The 20,591-nt window shown below is 37.2% G+C and overlaps 1 protein-coding gene across 1 annotated transcript in view; it reads left to right on the forward strand.

The window, feature by feature from the left end:
• The window catches only part of LOC125237580 (latent-transforming growth factor beta-binding protein 4-like), a 37,718-nt gene that overhangs the window by 3,454 nt on the left and 13,673 nt on the right, over positions 1-20,591 (forward strand). The window contains exons 2-7 of the mRNA XM_048144710.1: positions 13,788-13,956; positions 16,710-16,788; positions 17,532-17,666; positions 18,402-18,576; positions 18,921-19,082; positions 19,499-19,696. Coding sequence (XP_048000667.1) covers positions 13,788-13,956; positions 16,710-16,788; positions 17,532-17,666; positions 18,402-18,576; positions 18,921-19,082; positions 19,499-19,696 — 918 coding nt within the window. The remainder of the gene's footprint in view (positions 1-13,787; positions 13,957-16,709; positions 16,789-17,531; positions 17,667-18,401; positions 18,577-18,920; positions 19,083-19,498; positions 19,697-20,591) is intronic.

The following is a 20,591-nucleotide window of genomic DNA, read 5'->3' on the forward strand; positions in this document are numbered from 1 at the left end:
CTTACTTACTTACTCTTGGCCACAGACTATAGCCAAAGACGTGGCCTTCGATGGAGTGAGCTCGCCCAAAAGATGCCTGGGTGCGTAGCCGAATGGCACAAACGCTAGTAGATATCTATCTCTATCGCTCTTGCGTATTGGCGTGACAGAGCCAGACTACCTTTCGCGGCGTTTCGTTTTCGGTTCGCGTCGGAGAAATGCCATTCGGCTACGGGGCCTGTTCACCCTTGATTTGAAAGCTTGATTTATACATAAAAAAATAATGCCGTATTTGTGACGTAAAGAGCATACATAAACGTAAATTGCTTACGTTCTAGTTAAAAGTAATTAATGGTAACATAGTTGTAATCTGTAATAGGCTACTTGACCCTTTTTCAAAGTATGAAAAATAATACCATATTTTATTACGACTTAAAAACCTGCAAAAAAATATTTAAAGTTTACTTTTACGTTGATCAGGCAAAAACAACATCAGCCATATTAATCTATAGAATATCTATGACATGACGTCAGTATATTTAGAAAAAAATATTTGACACTGTCACAGCTGAGCAACGACTATGAATTTTAATACAATAGAGGTTGCTGATGGAGATTAGATTAGTACCTCTAATTTCCATAGTTGATTTGAATTATGTGACGTCACTCCAATGGCCAACACCGTTTTCGGAGTCCATAATTAAAAAAAAACATACACTCATCTTTAATTAAAAATACGAAGTCATCACGCACTTTTAATCCCCGCAAGCTATAAATATTGATTTCTTAAGTCAAATACACTCAAATACTACTACTGGGGACGCTATTGCTATGTCTTGTATGGGAACCCTGCATTTTATGATTAAGCACTGAGACTGGCCCTGAGTAGATAAACATCGGGAGGCATCGAGAGCCCCCCTTAATTTAGGAGGGAGGAGGGGGGGAAGGCTGGCGCCTCCGCGCTTCCTTTGAAACCATATTTCTCTAAAACTATACAAAATAGGGCATGCGATATATCATTTTCGGATAAATGAAGGACGAGAAATTCATTTTTGGAACAAAAAAAATGTATTTTAGAACAAAAATACAAAATAAAATGGGAAAATCTGAAAACGAGATTTTTTTTAATACATATTATTGCACATTTTATGAAAACTGTAATGGTTTTTTCTAAATAAAAAATATTATTTAATAGCTACATTTATCTAGTTTTAGAAAATGTATAATTTGTTATAGAAATATATTATAGGATGAGTGATAAAAAATAATTTACATCGCCCGATAGGGTGATTTGAATGCTCATTTCAATAATTTTTGTCAATGATTTCAGTTATAATCACTATTTTTAACACACGAAAGCCGTAATCATTGTAGTTTATGGCTATTTTAGTGATTAATGTACTTAAAATAAAAAAAAATACAAACATTTTAAAAAATATTAAAAATGTGATAATTTTTTTTAACATTATCCTATTTTGTTCTTTCTACACAATATATATCTAAAAGCAATAAATATCATTAAAAAGCCACATTTATACAGTTTATAAAAATATATAGTTTGTTATATAAATATATCACGAAACGCGAGATAAAAAATAATGAAAGTGACGTGGCAGGGCGATCTTGATGTACGGTACGGGTCAGCTTGTATGATTCGATGAGGTGAGGCAAAGGTACTCAAAGCTCTCAAAAAGTGTAGTTATTTAGAGTACTTCAAATTAAACAACATATTCCTATACTATAGTCTGAATTTAACTATTTATATTACATGAAATGATCGATTGATATGATAGGTCAGATATATACATCTGATCCTAATACATACATCTTGTGAAATAGTAGTTATCTATATGATTTGCATAATTTATGGATAATTCTTAGGTACTTGACATATTTATTATTCCAGATCTGCGTCCTGTACTTTGGTTAACGAGTGCCGAAAATAGTTATTAACCAAAAAAGACCGCCAAATTAACAGCATTTCACCGACAAAAGCTGCCTTGCACCATTTTTGTAAGGGTTATAGGTATATCAAGGTGTCCATGTATGGGGTCAACTAAACCCAATTCAAAATTTGCCATTATTTGCTACTTGTGGCTGGACGAAAGTCTGTAACAATTGGGATTTGGGAGCCTACTTGCCCGCAACGTTGCCTGTTGCTGCAGAAACATGCCTCGAAATTGTCGGATGCAGGTGTAATAAAAAACAGTGCCGCGTAAGGTGCAACCGTAAAAAAAGACTTTTTAAATTAAATGTTCGGAGCTGATGTGCTTATGCAGTGGATGTTGTGATATATATGTCGCAGTAAGATAGATAAAACCGTTATATAGTTATAACCCTAGGAATATAATTATACGTCGTAACATAGTTAAACGAAAGCGATTAATTGCTATCTTACTAGGAATATAACTATAATACGTTACTAGTTTAGTCATATAGTTATATGACTGGATTCAGTCTAGTGAAATGATTGTAGGTAGGAGTGCGACGGTGCGGCAGAGGTATAGCTATAACCCTAGGGATATAATTATATGCCGTAACATAGCTAAACAAAAGCGATTCATAACCATCTTACTAGGAATATAATTATAATACGATAGGTACTAGTTTAGTTATATAATTATATCACTGGATTAAACTTAATCTAGGGATATAATTATAATACGTCTCTAAGTGGGACTGGAACCGGAAGTCCCGGTTCTTTATAGTTCTATACCAAAAAAAATCAAAATGAACCCTTATGTCGCGACTTTGTCCATCCGTCTGTGTGTTTAGAGAGAATAAGCACATTGAATTGGAAATAATTAACAAATTCTTGCCCTAAACAATTCTTCACTGTGGTTTGTTTGTTTAACGCATATAATTATATCCCTAGGGTTATAACTATACCTCCGCCGCACCGCCATACTCCTGTCTACAATCACTTCACTAAACTGAATCCAGTCATATAATTATTTGACTAAACTAGTAACGTATTATAGTTATATTCCTAGTAAGATAGCAATAAATTGCTTTCGTTTAACTATGTTACGACATATAATTATATCCCTAGGGTTATAACTATATAACGGCTTTATCTATCTTACTGCGACATATACATAATTAAATTCAGACTATTCATGTTGTTTTATTTGAATAATTCAAAATAGCTACACTTTTTGAGAGCCTTGAGTATCTAGCCCCGATACACATGTTTTCGTCTAGTCAGACCATTTTTTGAGGTTCTCCTTTGTACAAAAGCAATGTCTTAGTTCAAAAATCATTAATGTTTAATGCTAATACGAATCTAGTTTATTTTTTATGGCACTATTGCGCAATAACTAACTATCATTGATACTGAAAGGAAGAATATGACGATTTTTATTTTATCTTTTATGGATGGGTAAAACCGATTTAAGGGGGCCCAAAGGAAGTAACTAAATTCTGCTAGTAAACTAAAAAATCTTCAAGCCTATGCATGCAGAACTGCTTTAGGAGAGGAGAACGTGATTAAGACATTTTTTTTGCAATATAAGTCACATGCAATTTTATTTTACAATCAAAATAAACTATATTATAGGACTTTTACAATTTTCTGTACTGGGTCGTGATATACCTACATGTGTAAACGTTATTAAGTAGAATAAGTATATTTCTGTATTACTAGACGAACTCCACTGCATAGCGGGTAGTACCTTTACCTCACCTCATCGAATAATGCAACGTAAAATGTACATTAAAATTTTCATTTTCATTATTTTTTATCTCGCGTTTCGTAATATATTTATAAAACAAACTATATATATTATTTTTATAAACTGTATAAATGTGGCTTTTTATTGATATTTATTGCTTTTAGATATATATTGTGTAGAAAGAACAAAATAGGATAATGTTAAAAAAAATATCACATTTTTAATATTTTTAAAAAATTTTGTATTTTATTTTTATTTTAAGTACATTAATCACTAAAATAGCCATAAAATACAATGATTACGGCTTTCGTGTGTTAAAAATAGTGATTATACCTGAAATCATTGACAAAACTTATTGAAATGAGCATTCAAATTACCCTATCGGGCGATGTAAATTATTTTTTATCACTCGTCCTATAATATATTTCTATAACAAATTATACATTTTCTAAAACTAGATAAATGTAGCTATTAAATAATATTTTTTATTTAGAAAAAACCATTACAGTTTTCATAAAATGTGCAATAATATGTATAAAAAAAATCTCGTTTTCAGATTTTCCCATTTTATTTTGTATTTTTGTTCTAAAATACATTTTTTTTGTTCCAAAAATGAATTCCTCGTCCTTCATTTATCCGAAAATGATATATCACATGCCCTATTTTGTATAGTTTTAGAGAAATATGGTTTCAAAGGAAGCGCGGCGGCGCCCCCCCTCTTCCCTCCTAAATTAAGGGGGGCTCTCAATGCCTCCCGATCTTTATCTACTCAGGGCCACCCAAGGAACAACCTGTGCCAAGTCTCAGTGCTTAATCATAAAATGCAGGGTGTTGTGCAATAGCGTCCCCAGTATACAGAAACAATAACTTGATGTGCTAAATTCGATACGAGTCTAGTAGCCTATCAAGACATGCTATTGAAAACCGTAACAAAAAACATCACGCATCCACTTTGTACTAATGTGTTTACAACTTCACACTAAAATCAAGTGCCTTCTCGTACAGTCAACAACACAGCTGTTAATACAGCCAAGTGCCACAAATATGTATACAGAACTTTATTACCTGTTACATTAAGGTGTGTATATATATTTTAGCTGTATTTTATTTACAGCTGTGTTGTTGACTGTACTTAACTTCCGACTCTTCCGAGTAACATCATACACAAAGTGGTTTTTATTATCCTTCAATTGTAAAGTAAGTAAGAACAACAATAAAAACTTTATTGCTAAACTCAGACCACACGTAGCTGATGTTTTAGGATTAGTATTATAAGTATGCCGTTCCGGGAAAATTCCCTGAGCGTTTTCATGTTGTCTGATCCGAATGATCCGATATCGGGTGTAGGAAGGATGTCAAAAATGGCGTCTTTATGGCAGTTAACAGTGTAAAATATGGAAAATATTTAGTACTTATACTTATAGGTAGTTAGAATTACCCGGGTGTCGAAATTGGCAAAAATCAAAATAATCAAAATCAAAATAATTTATTCAGCAAATAGGCCACAGGGGCACTTTTACACGTCACATGTACATAGGTATTTAAAAAAATTTAAAATTGAGTTGAAATTACAATTGATACTATTATATACTAATTCTAAGTTCTAACTAAAGTTAACTCTATATATGGCCTCCGGTACCTTACGAGTAGGGCTGCCATCCGTCCGGGTTTCCCCGGATTTGTCCTAGTTTGGAGGCCGTCCGGGGGCCGTCCGGGCGGGGAGTCAAGAAGTGTCCGGGGAAAACCCGAACACTTTTCACGAAAGGAAGCACCACATTGAATTTAAGTAGTATGAGCGAATTTGAGTTGACTAATTAACTAATATCTGTTTACATAATAAACAACCGGCCAAGTGCGACTCGGACTCGCCCACCGAGGGTTCCGTATTCGTACAAACTTTCAATGGTTAAAAAAATCTCATCTCATCATGTTTTTTAAAAATAAATTCTGACTCGTCCGGGGAAAAAATGCGATTTACGCCAAATGTCCGGGTTTTTTGTATCTTTGTCCGGGTTTGGCTAAATTCGAAGTGGCAGCCCTACTTACGAGTATAACCATTTACCTACCTTTTACGTAAGTATTATTTATACATACATTAGTGGCGAGGATCTGTTGCAAGGAAATAATTTAGATATGAACATACAGAATATATCTAATATGTAGCTATTATATATCTACTACTAGCTTTTGTTCCTGTGTGGTGACGGGTTAAGAATTTCACCACCCCTTTTCTTCCCGTGGGTGTCGTAGAAGGCGACTATGGGATATGGGTTAAATTGTGGCGTAGGCGAGAGGCTGGCAACCTGTCACTGCAATGTCACAGTTTTCGTTTCCTTTCGACCCCTTATTTGCCAAGCGTGGCACTGGCCCCGTAGCCGAATGGCATTTCTCCGACGCCAAACGAAAGCGATACGCCGCTGGCTCTGTCGCGCCAATACGCAAGCGCGATAGAGATAGATATCTACTAGCGCTTCGTTTCGTGAGCGTTTCGTGAGCGATTGTGCCATTCGGCTAGCCACCCTGAAGCTTTAGTAGTTTCATGTGCTCTGCCTAACCCTTTATGGGATACAGGCGTGATTGTATATACGAGTATATAGGTATGTAGCTTTTGTTCGCGGCTTCGCTCGCGTTAAAGTAGAAAATTACGGAATGCTCCATACAAACTAAACTTCTACCCTCATTTTAGGGAAATGACGAAGAAAAGAGACAAGAAGTAGCCTATGTCACTCCCCATCCCTTCAACTATCTCCACTTAAAAAATCACGTCAATTCGTCGCTCCGTTTTGCCGTGAAAGACGGACAAACGCACAGACACACACACACTTTCCCATTTATAATATTGGTATAGGCTTGTACTATATATTCTGTGGTATAGCTACATAGATAAGTAGGTATCCATACTCAATATTATAAATGGGAAAGTGTGTGTGTCTGTTTGTTTGTCCGTCTTTCATAGCAAAACGAATTAAGCGACGAATTGATGTGATTTTTTCAGTGGAGATAGTTGAAGGGATGGAGAGTGACATAGGCTACTTTTTGGCTCTTTTTAATGCGAGCGAAGCCACGGGAAAAAGCTAGTAATGTATATTTTAATTTTAAAGTAACGTATCTTCACATCTTTAATGTTTCCTTAATCATTATCTGCTCGCTTCCAAGAATTAACAACTTTTTGCTCCGTTATAAATTGATACGAAGAATGTGTCTGAAGTCATCGCCTCATCGCTAAGTTTTTTTGCCCTTGTCCCAATAATATAAGAGGAAAATAAATACAATTTTCAACGAGTAAGTGTACTATCAGCTGCAAAAGTGCATGGCGAATTTATTAATGAGTTCATTCATAATTTCTCCCTGCACTTTTGCAGCTGATAGTACCTATTGTACCTATGCTTTGAAAGCAGTCAGAGTGAAAACTCAGTTTTGTCTATAATTATTACAATATATTTTGTACACTGTTGGCCCATTATAAATCCATAGTTTATCCATCCATACTAATCCATATTAACAGTAATCAAAGGAACCTGTGTAAAAAACTAAAATTCAAAGTGTTTTAAAACTGAACTTATAAGATTCTTTAGTCGTGCTCCATCCATTATTTTAGGTCACTGAACGAATTAGGTATATACCTAAATTACCTAACCTTCCCATAGTATACGCAAATGCCAGTCTTTATGCTTTTTGCAACCCTGCTCTTTACTCGGCTCTAAATGTCAAAAAGTACCTGCCAGCAACCGCTAGAAATGGAAGAAATACTTATTATAATTGTTGGCTGACACAGGCGGTGCAACGTCTGCCACAACACTACTGTAACGTCATCAGCGTGCAGTCCCTTTCCTTACAAGATGCAGTTGAGTTGCAGTCCGTAGAGTTTACGATTCTTCCATTGACTGAATTCTGTAGGTAGTAGGGTTTGCTCCCGGGAAATACCGGTACCGAAAGTACCGGGAATTCCCGGGATTTTTGGCCAAGCAAAGAACCGGGAAATCAACTTGAAAAATCCCGGTACTTTCGGTACTTTCGGGAAATATTTTTTAGTGACATTTTGTGCTACAAAATTTATTTATTTCTGTTTATATTATTTAAACAGTTAAAAAATAAACGTAGATACAGTAACTCGTTCTTAATCACTATTTAATAGCGTGTGGCAGTGGCAGCCTTGCAGCCGTAGCCACCGCGATACCCTAGCTAGCCCCACTAGCCAGTTCAGTAGTCGAGTTTTCTATTTTTGGTGAAGGTTTGTTATATTAATTTGTGTATTTATTTTTCCTCTCTCAGTCTTATTTGACTCATTTCTCTGCATGTTATAAAACTGTGTTCGCGAATTTTGCGATAGACTCAAAAACTACTAAACGGATATTTATGCGTTTTTCACCTATTTATGAATAGAGTGATTCTTGAGGGTGTACCCTTGTTTCGCCGACAAACTTTTCATCGAATATCATTTCATCGACAACAAATCATCGAAAGTTTAGTTCGAGTAAAATTGTTTCGAGTAATTTTGTTTCAACTACTATTTATTTGAAATTTTCTTAGTTATTATAAATACTATTCAATGAATATTGTTTCATCGCTGATTCGTTTCAAAGTACTTCAAATAGCAGAACTACAAAACATCGCAATTCATTTATTCGACGTATTATTACAATACTTTCTCATTTGTCGTACTACACGTTAATAGATGTTTCTATTCTAGGAAACTTCAAATTGTCGATTTTATCGTGGCACATCACATATTTACGTCCATAATTAAACTATGACCACACACAAAAACACTTAGGTTATAACTGTGACCACACACAAAAACGTCCGGCTTACAGAGTAGGTTTAGGTTAGGTTAGAACTTTGATCACACAGAAACAAACGGCTTACCGAGTAGGTTTAGGTTAGGTTAGAACTGCGACCTACACTACAACCAATGGCTTTTAAATTAGGTTTAGGTTAGGTTAGAACTGTGACCACACACAAAAACGACCAGCTTACAGAGTAGGTTTAGGTTAGGTTAGAACTGCGACCTACACTACAACCAATGGCTTTTAAATTAGGTTAGGTTAGAACTGTGACCACACACAAAAACGACCAGCTTACCGAGTAGGTTTGGGTTAGGTTAGAACTGTGACCAAACAAACAGTTTACAAATTGTACAATTTTAGAAAGAAACATAATTGAAATAATATTATGCGTAATGAAATGAATTGTATTTAATGTACAACAAAATGAAATGAAAAAACACGAAATGAAATACCACGATATAAAGTATACTCGGAATAAGTTATCTACGAAATAAAAGTCTACGGTTTGATTTTACTTGTGTCGATTGTTCTATGATATGAACTGTCGATGAAATGAAATTATTTGAAACGTTGTCTTTGAAATAATATTCGAACTAGTGTCTGTCGGCGATTCAAGGGTAAACCATTCTTGAGGAATGTTTAAGGTTTTCTTATTATAAATTGATTACTGAAACATGACTAAAAGTCGCCAAAATCACGCTGCTTAAGAGCTTCAATCGAAACCCTGTCCGTACGTACCGATCGACTTATAAAAAAATAATGTATGGTGAAATTGTCGCTCTGATACATAAATGTAGGTCTAGAAAAAAAGTCGGCAATGGCTTATGTCTAACTTTTAATGATAAGTGCTATAAACATGCTTTTTTTAAAGCTAAATGTTTACATATATTGTGATATTACGGTATTGCACAGAATTCCCTCTGACTAGTAAAAAAATAGTGCACCATTTCAAATGTTTAGTTTACATTCTTTGATTCTAATTACATGTTTGGGGAACTTTGTGAGGTTTTACTGCCGGTCTATAATCAATTATTATATTTCTTTAATAGTATTTGTCTTATTTCTTTTACTAAGCGATTAAACATCTCCCAGTAATGGAGGATCGCTTAATCGGAGCAATGTATTGCAACGGTAACCATTGGTGCCTATGGTTGCCAGATAATCGGGTTTAGGCGGAATTCTTCACGATTTTTTGTTATTGTCGCACGGTATAATCTCACTATGAAAATGACTATAAAAGAAAAAAGGCAGATAAAATAATACGCCGAGCAAAGCCGGTGCGGTTCGGTTATGGTAATATATTAATAAAGGGTGTAAAATGCCAAAAAATGTTGTTTTATTTGAAAAAGCGAAAAAATTAGACCAGTCCCGAAAGTACCGAAAATCCCGGGAAATCCCGGTTCCATATTACTTCGGTACCGAAAATCCCGGTTCTTTAAAACAGTACCGGTACTGCAATCCCTAGTAGGTAGCCCTACTCAATTGACATGATACAACCAGCAGGTTTTTTGCGTCACTATAGGTACCATTAGGTACAGTCACCGGCATAAATTAAGTGATGATTGTTCTGTACATACCTTGTCAAATTAACGTGATGAAATGTCATACGAATTGTCAAACGATTAAATGCGACAAGGTACAGAAATAATCACTTATTTATGCCGCTGACTGTACGATAACAAGGAAGATTAACTCTACTATACCTACCTGTGACCCGGACCTAAATGAATCATTAATTAAGTAAAAATGTTTACTAATAATCTAAGACAAGGTCTACAAGTGTCATTATTACATGCGGTTAGTGTCTACTATTTACCTTAAATCACAAGTGTGCATCATGTCACTCATATCAAACACGTGACATGATCACATGATTAGAAATAGCAATGACTTGGCTCCTATTCTAATAAATAAAACAGTAGGTAAGTATTTTATTTATTAAACGCGTATGAGTACACTGTTTCTCAGGCAGTATTTCTGGATACAGCGCTGTATAAAAGGAGAAACCGGGTGGGTACTAAAAAAACCGGAATAACCAATGAAATAATAAACTATATTGATTGAATGAATGAACTATTCTTTGCGTTTTATATTAAGTAAGTAAGTACGCGTAGTACACGTAGTGCGGGCCGTGTATTAGTGAAGAAATAATATTTATGTACGCTCAATATACAAGTCATTCATTTAAAAACATTGCAAAGTCGAGACATTCTTTGGATTGAACCATTCGATCGTGTTATCAGATCGTAAGTATGTTAAGAAACGTTGTTTATTTCAGCAAAAGACACGAGTTGAGCTTTTCTAACTTATTAACCAACCTCAAAGACAAGGCTTCATACAACTTCAATGACTCTTTGCGCAAGCGAGCAGAAGAATTCTTAACATCGCTACGTAAACGTAAATAATAATAATCACACATCCTATTAATTGTCTGTGTACACCATCGCGAAAATACTGCATTCATCTTTGTCATTTTGCTACTAATGCGAGAATTTAACTCCTTGATGAACTTTTCTGCAGTGTTATGTATTCGTAAGGTAGCGGCTGCTCGAAGCTTCGCTGTCTCATTGCGCAAATACATCTGATATTTGTCTTTTTCTTTGCAAAATCGTAAAGAATCAGAAAAAAGTTCCTTCATTTTCCTACGCAAGTTTAACGAAGAGTTTGCTGCGTCGTGGCGTATGCGCAAAGAGTAGTATATGTATTGTTTATCTGTTTCTTTTTGTAATGTCATGTGGAGCTTGATGAATCTGTGCGCAGAAGAGGTGGTGTATATGTATTCCCTTGGCACATCCTTAGTACGTGAGTCTGAGTTCTCGTATGTAGTAGATAAGTTGTTGGTAGCGCCCATGTATCCATTATTTGGCATCACTTTTTGTGCACACAGGATTTGCATAGGAAATATTAGTATTTTTGCGTAAATCTTTGGGAGGTAGTGGAGCTTTAAATACCTCCTTACCCGTACGTGAAAGCAGGGATTCGTGGGAAGACCATGTAGCTTTGGGTGCACTTGTGAAAGAATTTTTTTGAGCCTTAGATAGTTCCTTTAACGAGCCCGTTGCGGACGGGTACGAATTGAACACTTGTGTGCGCAAATGTGTCGATGATAACGTATGAGTGTTGGTTGTTTCTTGACTCTTGCCTAGAGCGGAGGTTTCTAATGAAGTAGTACATATAGTTTTAATTTTACCTGTAGATGGGATCTCGTGAACAGCTGTCTCCTTGATGTTCGGGGCAGATGCATAAGGATTGAATGCATCTTTGCTCATATGTCCCACATGAGTCTTAGCTGATTGTAGATCAGATGAGTCGTTGCTGTAGTAGAATTTTTGAGTATACCTGTAGCTGAGTTTTTAGTTGTCTCCTTCGATGTACTAGGGATCAAAGATGTCATACGCGCTCTTCCTGTATGAAGACCCGAAGATTGGGAAGATGTATTTTTGTAAATGTTAGCGGAAGGATTTAAATGAGTTACAGCCGTCTCCCTGGCCGTGGCCGTGCTTGGATTAGGGTGCGTATACGTGACTTTAGGTTTATTTTTGGAAGATTTCCTTTTAGAGGTTCTGGCCTCAACGGCATTTTGGCGCCTTCTTTCTTCTTCCTCTTCGTCCATCATGAGAGCCACAAGCGCTAACAATCTGACTTTAGTCAAAAATTGAGGATCCATATATGCCATATTGCAAATTACGTTATGATCTACTCGTATCAAATTTGCTCAGACGTATTATTTGAAAATATATGTACCTACTACTACAATATCTGCAATACTACATTGTAATAAATAATCCCAAATTATGATCAACAAGATTGCCTTAGGAAAACGACATTGACAGTCCGACATTTGTGCGAACATCATAGATATCATAGACGTAGCATTAGACAATATATGGACGTAGACGTACTTTTTGACGTAGAACTTAGCATGAAAAACTTAAACTCTGTCAAAAAGTCTGTCAGTAAATAAGAACAAAGAAAACTATAGGTATCCTTTTCTCTAGCACCCTAAAGAAAAGGATGCATATAGTTTTCTTTGTTCTTATTTACTGACAGACTTGTTTGACAGAGTATATCTGCTCGGAAAAATAATGAAAAAGAATCGTTGCATAAATAACAACTACCTAATGTTTTATATGGCAATCACACTTTTGACACGATGTCGTGTGAAAAATAAACAAACTTGTGTTAATGTTTAAACATCAAAAGTTTAAACTCCGCAATAAAATAGTATTAGGTATTTAGCAAGGTATTTAGATTAAAATTTCCTACTTTCTGCTGCATATCCGATTAAGTCCGTTTTCAAATTATCCTATCCGATATCGGATGTCGGAAGGATTTCAATGGAAAAAATCCAAGATGGCGCTTCTAATGTATGTGATATCGGCCCGACATCCGATATCGGAGCGGATAATGTGAAAACGCACTAAGGGTTAAGTATATTATACTTATTTCCTAGATAAGTAGTGTATTTAGTAGTGCATTTTTATGTCATAAGGAGAAAACACCTTCACATCACAAGTAGATGCAAGCTAGGTAGTAGAGTAGGTATAAATAAAAGCACCAGTGACTCCAGCTTCTCAAATATTAGATATATATATTTAGCACTACTTCATGCGATATAAGTAATACTTATCAATCATTATTACATCATTTGCCGAGCACTTGTTGACAGGATTCGCAATAAGAAGTACCTCTAGAAATAGACTTGTAGGTGTGTAAATTATCCAATCTAAGTGCAATACGGATTTTGCCGTTCAAGTCGTTCCTTGTTTTGTTTGCGTTTGTACACGCTTTGTATGTATAAACTCAGGCCTGTATCCGCAAACGGGGTAGGCAGAAGCAATGTGCTGAAAACGAAATTGTGATACTGCAGTGACAACCTGACAGGTGGCACACCGATTGAACCCATGTCGACTTCCACGACACCAACGCGCACTTCAATATTAATACCCTAACAAGCGAAATATCCCAAAAAGTGGAATCTTGAGCGCTGCGAGGGTTTCAAGGCACGAAGGTTAAACAAACTTTGCGACCGAGTGAAACACAAAATTTTTCACCACAACCAGACGAAGAAGCAAATCCATCAATTTATTCAATATTGATTCAAAGTCATCATTTATAGGTAAAATCTACCAGCCAGCTTAAGATATCAAGTTGAAATTTTTGTGAATTTGCTATCCGTTTTCGTATAACAAAGAGAGTCTTTACCAGTTGGTGTGGTGAAAATATTATTGAAAATGTAAGAGCGAAGGTCCAATTCCCTTAGAAAATTTGAATTTCATGCCATTTTTAGTGTCAAAATTTGATTGACCGTCTATAAACTGATACCGTTTTCATTTTTGGTCCTCAGAATACGGCGAAGACGTGACAGAAGCATGCTGTACGCACGGATCGGACTCGGCGGTGCCGCTGTCGTCAGCCCGGGACTGCGGAGCCCTAGGGCTCCCGGACTACATAGAGCCGGAGCAGGAGGCCGCCTGCAAGGCTAGCGTGGCGAGCTGCTGCCAGGACCACTTTAAGTACGATTAGTACGAATAATTATTTATTTTATTGGGGTCAAATAACAATATTACAAAAATTACAATTCAAACATTAAAATAACAACAATACGAATTAACTTCTTACATTTCTATCCCGAGCAGTTCTCAAAAAGTTTGTACATACATAGCCAAGTCAGCAAATTTTAATTGATCCTATTTTGTTACCAACATTTAGTTATATAAGTCGACTTTTGTGAGATATATACAGGATAATTGTTATAATTAAGAAAATATAGATACTAGAGAACCTTAATGACGAAATAAAACTTACTAAAATCTCAATTCATCAAAAAAATCTTGGTACCTAAGTAAAAAAATAGGAATAATAAAAACAAATTTAACTTTTTCCTTAATTTTTGTAAGGTGACGAACCCAATCATGGACAGTTTAAGAAAAAAATTCGCCAGTTTTTGATATTTCACTGATAAATGTAAAAATTCTACCGCCAAGCGTGTTAAATCTTGAATGTCCTATCCTTCTTCTACATTTCAAGCGTATTGCAGAATAGATAATCCTATTGGTTTCTTCATAGTTAACAAATTAAAACTAGGTGTTTTTTCTCCAATTATGGACGGCAGTTCTCCAGTAATGGATCCCCCATTATGGACAGTGAAATAAGTTTAAAATTTTACTTTTAAAGCCAACTGATACGCAATGAGTCAATTTTATACACCATAAATACAATTAGTTTGGGTTATTTTAACATAGGATTGTTTCTTGTAAATTTTGGTTTTGTAAATTGTTCCTTGTCCATCATAGGAGGTAGGCAGTTTTTCGGGTCCAGTAATGGACACTTGCAAAATAACATAATTTCTTTATATCTTTGGAGCAACAAACTAGTATGTTTTATTACCTTATCTCATGCTTAATGCAGTAAGTAAAACGCATTCAAGATTACACCGTGCGTTATTTTTTTATTATTTTATACATGAACTCATCTCTCTTAGCAACATTACTAAGAATTCGTCTTGATATTTTTTTCAGTAAACTGGTGAATTTTATCTTGTCTCCAAATCCTTCAGAAATAACCGAATTAATTGAAACTTCAAAATTAAACAGCTCTACAACTCTAGTTTATGGTACATAGCCGTCAGTTTTTAGAAACGTATTTTAGATACTTATTTTTAAGGATTTGTGTTTTTTTGTCCATAATGGCATCACCGTCCATTATGGGGTATTTTACCTTATCAACTTTTTGAGAACTGCTGACCCACGGACGTTAATTGCTGGCTGGACTTAGGCCTCCCTTATTAACTGACACTGTGAGCGATCTATAGCACCTATACCAGCTTCAAATCTGCTTGGTACAAATATGTGTTGTGGGTACTCAGACAACGATATATATAATATATATAAATACTTATATACATAGAAAACATCCATGACTCAGGAACAAATATCTGTGCTCATCACACAAATAAATGCCCTTACCGGGATTCGAACCCGGGACCGCGGCGCAGCAGGCAGGGTCACTACCGACTGCGCCAGACCGGTCGTCAAATATCAGTCACATCTTTGCCCAGACGGCGACGTACAATAGCAGGGGGAAATTAGCTAAAATTACGGCATAATTAATGGAAGGTTTTCTTAAATTGAAATATGTACGTTATAGACCGAAGTTATTTTTCATCAACTCTCCCCACTCCTCCCTCCTCTGCGTCACCCCTCTACCCTCCCTTAAAGTGCCGAAAATGCGGTTTTTCTCGATTTCTGACAAAACTGTTGAAGATACAGAAAAAGCGCGTAGGAACGAAGTAATCCTTAATAAATTTACTACAAATCATTCATTAACACTTTGGTTCTAGCACTTATAGTTTACGCGTGATCCGTCACGAAAGTTGGTCCTTTGCTGCAATCTTCTTTAGTGAATGTTAAGTTTTCGCCCAAAATGCATACGAAATCGTCGAAATTTGTTTGATATAACTAAAATATTGTAACTTATGACTAAAATAAAATTAAGGGGGAAAAATCACTACCATGGGTGGAATTACCAATATGTCTTGGAATTCCAGTATTTATTTAAGACGTAATATTTTCACGGTAGTAGTCGCTAGGAGTACCATTGATCTATATAGTGTATCTATGACTGGGGATGAGCTTTTGGTAGCTGTTGGTAGAGCCCTGGAGTATCAATCCAGCAGCCGTGAGTTCAAGTCCCACCCATGGTAGTGATTTTTCCCCCTGAAATTCATTTTCAGTTTATAATATTTTAGTAATATCAAACAGATTTCGTAAGCAATTTGGGAGAAAACTTAACATTCACTAAAGAAAATTGCAGTAAAGGACCAACTTTCGTGATGGATCACGCGAAACCTATAAGTGCTAGAACCAAAGTGTCAATAAACGATTTGTAGTAAATTTATCAAGGATTACTTTTTTCCTACACGCTTTTTCTGTATCTATAACGGTTTTGTCAGAAATCGCGAAAAACCGCATTTTCGGCTATTTAAGGGGGGGAAGAGGGGTGACGCAGAGGGGGGAGGGACGGGGAGGGTTGATGAAAAATAACTTCGGCCTGTAATGTACATATCCCAATCAAAAAAAATCTTCCATTAATTATGCCAACATTTTCATACATAACTTTCCAGAAGCAACGGACTAAAGACAAAATTCGCCATCATAAAAAATTGTGATTGTTTTCGTCCAATATTACTTAATTTTCATATTTAGTCGTTTAGCACTTACCCAGAGAAGTTTAGGTTTTACCCACACGTTTTTTCATCTGCTTTCAGACAGAAGGATGATTGTGCTGCAGGCGCGAAGTATGCTGCCAGCAAACGATGTAGTGTACCAAGCACAGACATCGGAAAGGTAACTTTTCTTGATCTTTTACTGTCAGAAAAAATCATCATCATCATCATATCAGCCTTTTATCGCCCACTGCTGAGCATAGGCCTCTCTTCTAGTACGCCACTTCTTACAGATAACTCGTACGGCAATCAAAATCAAAACCATCACAGGCTAATAGTTTACCAACAACATGCGCAGATCCAGGCAGGCAATTATGGTCGCGCGATAAATGATAAAACATCTGGCCGTCCCTATCGCACTTACCTAGTTTACCTACTAATAGTGCGATAGGGACGGCCTGATATTTTATCGTCTATCGCGCGACCATGCTACCCGTGCAGGGGCGGGGTCATGGGGGATGGGGGTCATGACCCCCCCTGGAGCCTAGGTTGGTCATACAAATAGACCACGTGACCCCCCCCCCCCTGGGACCGGGGCCTTTACCACGTGACTTCCCCCTCCCTGGGCACGAAGCTGGATCCGCGCTTGACCAACAAAAAATGCTCTCAAAGCATTAAAGTTTAAACATGTCATACTAAACATGCGTTATTATGTTATCAAACTTCAGGCAATTTTTAATTTTATTCTTTAACAAAGGAAAGACAATTCCAAGACAGCCTCCTTTGAGACCCCCATTAAAAAATTTCTATTTTTCGTCCCTTTGAAGATATTTAGTAGCTACTTATCATTTACATAACAGTTTCTCAAAAATGAACACTTGTAAAAGTCTTTTGAATCTTTTCTAATTAATTTGAATCTTTCAGACATGTTGCGAAGAGTGCAAATTCGGCGCGCTCACAGGGGAGTCTCAGGGCGTAGAGGCGTGCGGGAGCCCTCCTACACCAGACGTCTCCCCCGCCTCTTATCTGAGGAAGACTTCTTATTATAAGTGCTGTGTTGTAAGTTTCATTCCTATTTACTAAGTTCTGAATAAAATAGCCAAACTCAAGGTGACTAACATTCTGTCACTAGATACGAACATTCTGTCCAACCTGAGAAAGATGGATAGATACACGATAGTGAAATAACACTCATTTCTATGGAACAGCCAAATTTCGCGATTTCAGCATTGGTCCCATAATAAAACTTGTTCATTATGACCCCAAAAGTCACTTTGCAAAGTTTAAAGGGTCCTTTTTATTTCACCCTGTATATACATTTAGGTATACCACTTTATTTGTCGTTAATGTTGTAAGTTTTATCCAATTTGCCAAGAAAACTTATTATAACCAGAGTTCCAGATTACGTACAAAGATATTACGAAAGTAAAACCAGCTAAGATGATGATGATGTTGATGATGATGTTATCCCAGCATTTCCCATAGCTCATGGGAGCATAGGGCTCTCAAACAGGGATTTCCATGCTTGACGAAGGCACTAGTTTTTACGAAAGTGACTGCTAACTGACTTTCCCTTCGGGTTGGAAGGTAAACTAGGCCTTATTGCAATTAGTCTGGTTTCCTTTCGATGTTTTCCTTCACCGAAAAGCGACTGGCAAATATCAAATGACATTTCGCACATCTTTCCGAAAAACTTTGGTGCGAGCCGGGGTCGAACCCGCGACCTCTTGGAACGAGGTCGCACGTTTACCTTCGTACGAAACAAAACCAACTATAGTTTCCCAAATATTTCAGGAAGCAGCAACAAAGCCGACGACAACCGAAGCCCCATCAACGACTACCACAGAAGCAGTTAAGCGTTGTGGGCCTAGCTCCTGCAAAGCTGACCAAGACTGCGATGACAGTGAGGGCGTTATCCGGTGCTTGTGCCGCAGTGGCTTTAGGAAACATAAGGATGGCTCTTGCAAAGGTTAGCATTTATGAATAGCTTTACAGAATCTAAGGTCCTTCTTTACCAATATCTTTTGGTAACATAACTTCGTTGTGGTTCTTGCAAAGGTTGGCATTAACAGCTATGGGATTATCTACGACAGTCGAAACTCTCCTAAGTTTGTTTGGTCAAGGAAGCGAGCTACGTCGAGTCATGTTACTGGATCAGCGAATTTACAGGAGCTTACAAAATGATCTCAGGTATTTACGCAGAAACTGCTGTACAATATATCTTTAAAATGCTGTGATAGATCAAATAAATCCAATTAGATCTGCACCTCCCTCACCGTTCGTTCAACCAACCTCTATAATTTATCTTTGCAGATATCAATGAGTGCGCAGAATCAGTTGACAACCTTTGCACTCAAGAGGATCACGTCTGCCATAACACCCCGGGTTCCTACAAGTGTGTACCACTCAAGAAGCGAGAAGTACCTGGTTGTCCACCAGGCTTCAAGAAGAACGTCATCAACCAGGTGTGCGATGGTAAGTATAACAAACACCTAGTCGACGGTATACTTGGACAGCGGTCACCGTAACCTATGGACGCCCGCAACTCAAGGTAGAAAGAAACTGTGGGATTTGCCCCATACTGTAGTTCAGTTGGGATTTGCACTTGTTCTGATCCTGATGACATACCTACCTCCTCCAATGACAATTTATACGCATAGTCTAATAACCTTAGGGTCTCGCAAGGTTGTCACAACTGGGATGTGTTGAGAAAATCTTCTCTTTATCCAGTGCCATCTCCTACCGAAGGTTGGCTATCTTAAGGGCTATACGGACTTAGGTACAGCCTTTAGTTGAGGAAATAGGCGGCTATAAAATCGACTATTCGATGTCTCATGCAGGCATCAGAGATTTTATTTTATATTTTACCTTGCCTGCATCTTTATTTCCAGATATAAACGAATGCCAGCTCCCCCGCCCACCCTGCCCAAAGTATCTCTGCGAGAACACGATCGGTGGCTACAAGTGTAACGGCAAGCCCGGGACTCCGGCCGTCGAGGGCGTAACTGAAGCCGCACCAGCAGCGGCTCCTGCACGAAACGATATCTGTCCTAAAGGGTTCAGGGCTGGGGCTAACGATGAGTGCATTGGTGAGTACAAATTGTTTTAATCAATGATCTATCAAAACGATAAACAGTACAATAGGGACATAAGTACCTCTACCTCTACATATGCCTCTAAGTACAAGTTAACGTCAAACCCGGGACTCCGGCCGTCGAGGGAGCAACTGAAGCCGCACCAGCAGCGGCGCCTGCACGAAACGATATCTGTGCTAAGGGGTTCAGGGTGGCTAGCCGAATGGCACAATCGCTCACGAAACGCTCACGAAACGAAGCGCTAGTAGATATCTATCTCTATCGCGCTTGCGTATTGGCGCGACAGAGCCAGCGGCGTATCGCTTTCGTTTGGCGTCGGAGAAATGCCATTCGGCTACGGGGCCTGGGCTGGGGCCAATGATGAGTGTAATTATTGGTGAAATGGTCCACTGGTTACATACAAAGTAGGATTAAAATACTTCATTCGTCTGCATATATTTGAAAATTTTGACCCTTGCCACCGTGACCGAATGGTCGAGTGGTTCAGGCTAGGGTTGTAAAAAAACGGTTTTTTTTCTGGCTTGAAAAAAAACGAAAAAAAACCGTGAAAAAAAACAGTTTTTTTTCTGGAGTATGTTTTTTTTTCTAAAGTACGAAATCTCAAAATTTGCAAAGTAGTTAATACTTTTATACGGTTTTTTAGACTTAATGTTAACTATTAAACGAATTTAATCAAATAACTTTAATTTCTGGTCTTATAAAAGCAACATTTACGAAATCTGTAGTTTGTAGTTATCACTATTTACTGTTGGCAACACCACCGCCTCTCCACGCTGCACGCCGCATCGGGGATTCCCCAATAAACGTTTGTATACTGAATTAAAATGTACGTTATTGTTATTGAAACACGTTACAACTCACGAAAAACCGTTATTGTAGTATTATTTGT

Source organism: Leguminivora glycinivorella, chromosome 21 (assembly GCF_023078275.1).
Source record: "Leguminivora glycinivorella isolate SPB_JAAS2020 chromosome 21, LegGlyc_1.1, whole genome shotgun sequence".
Classification (NCBI taxonomy): domain Eukaryota; kingdom Metazoa; phylum Arthropoda; class Insecta; order Lepidoptera; family Tortricidae; genus Leguminivora; species Leguminivora glycinivorella.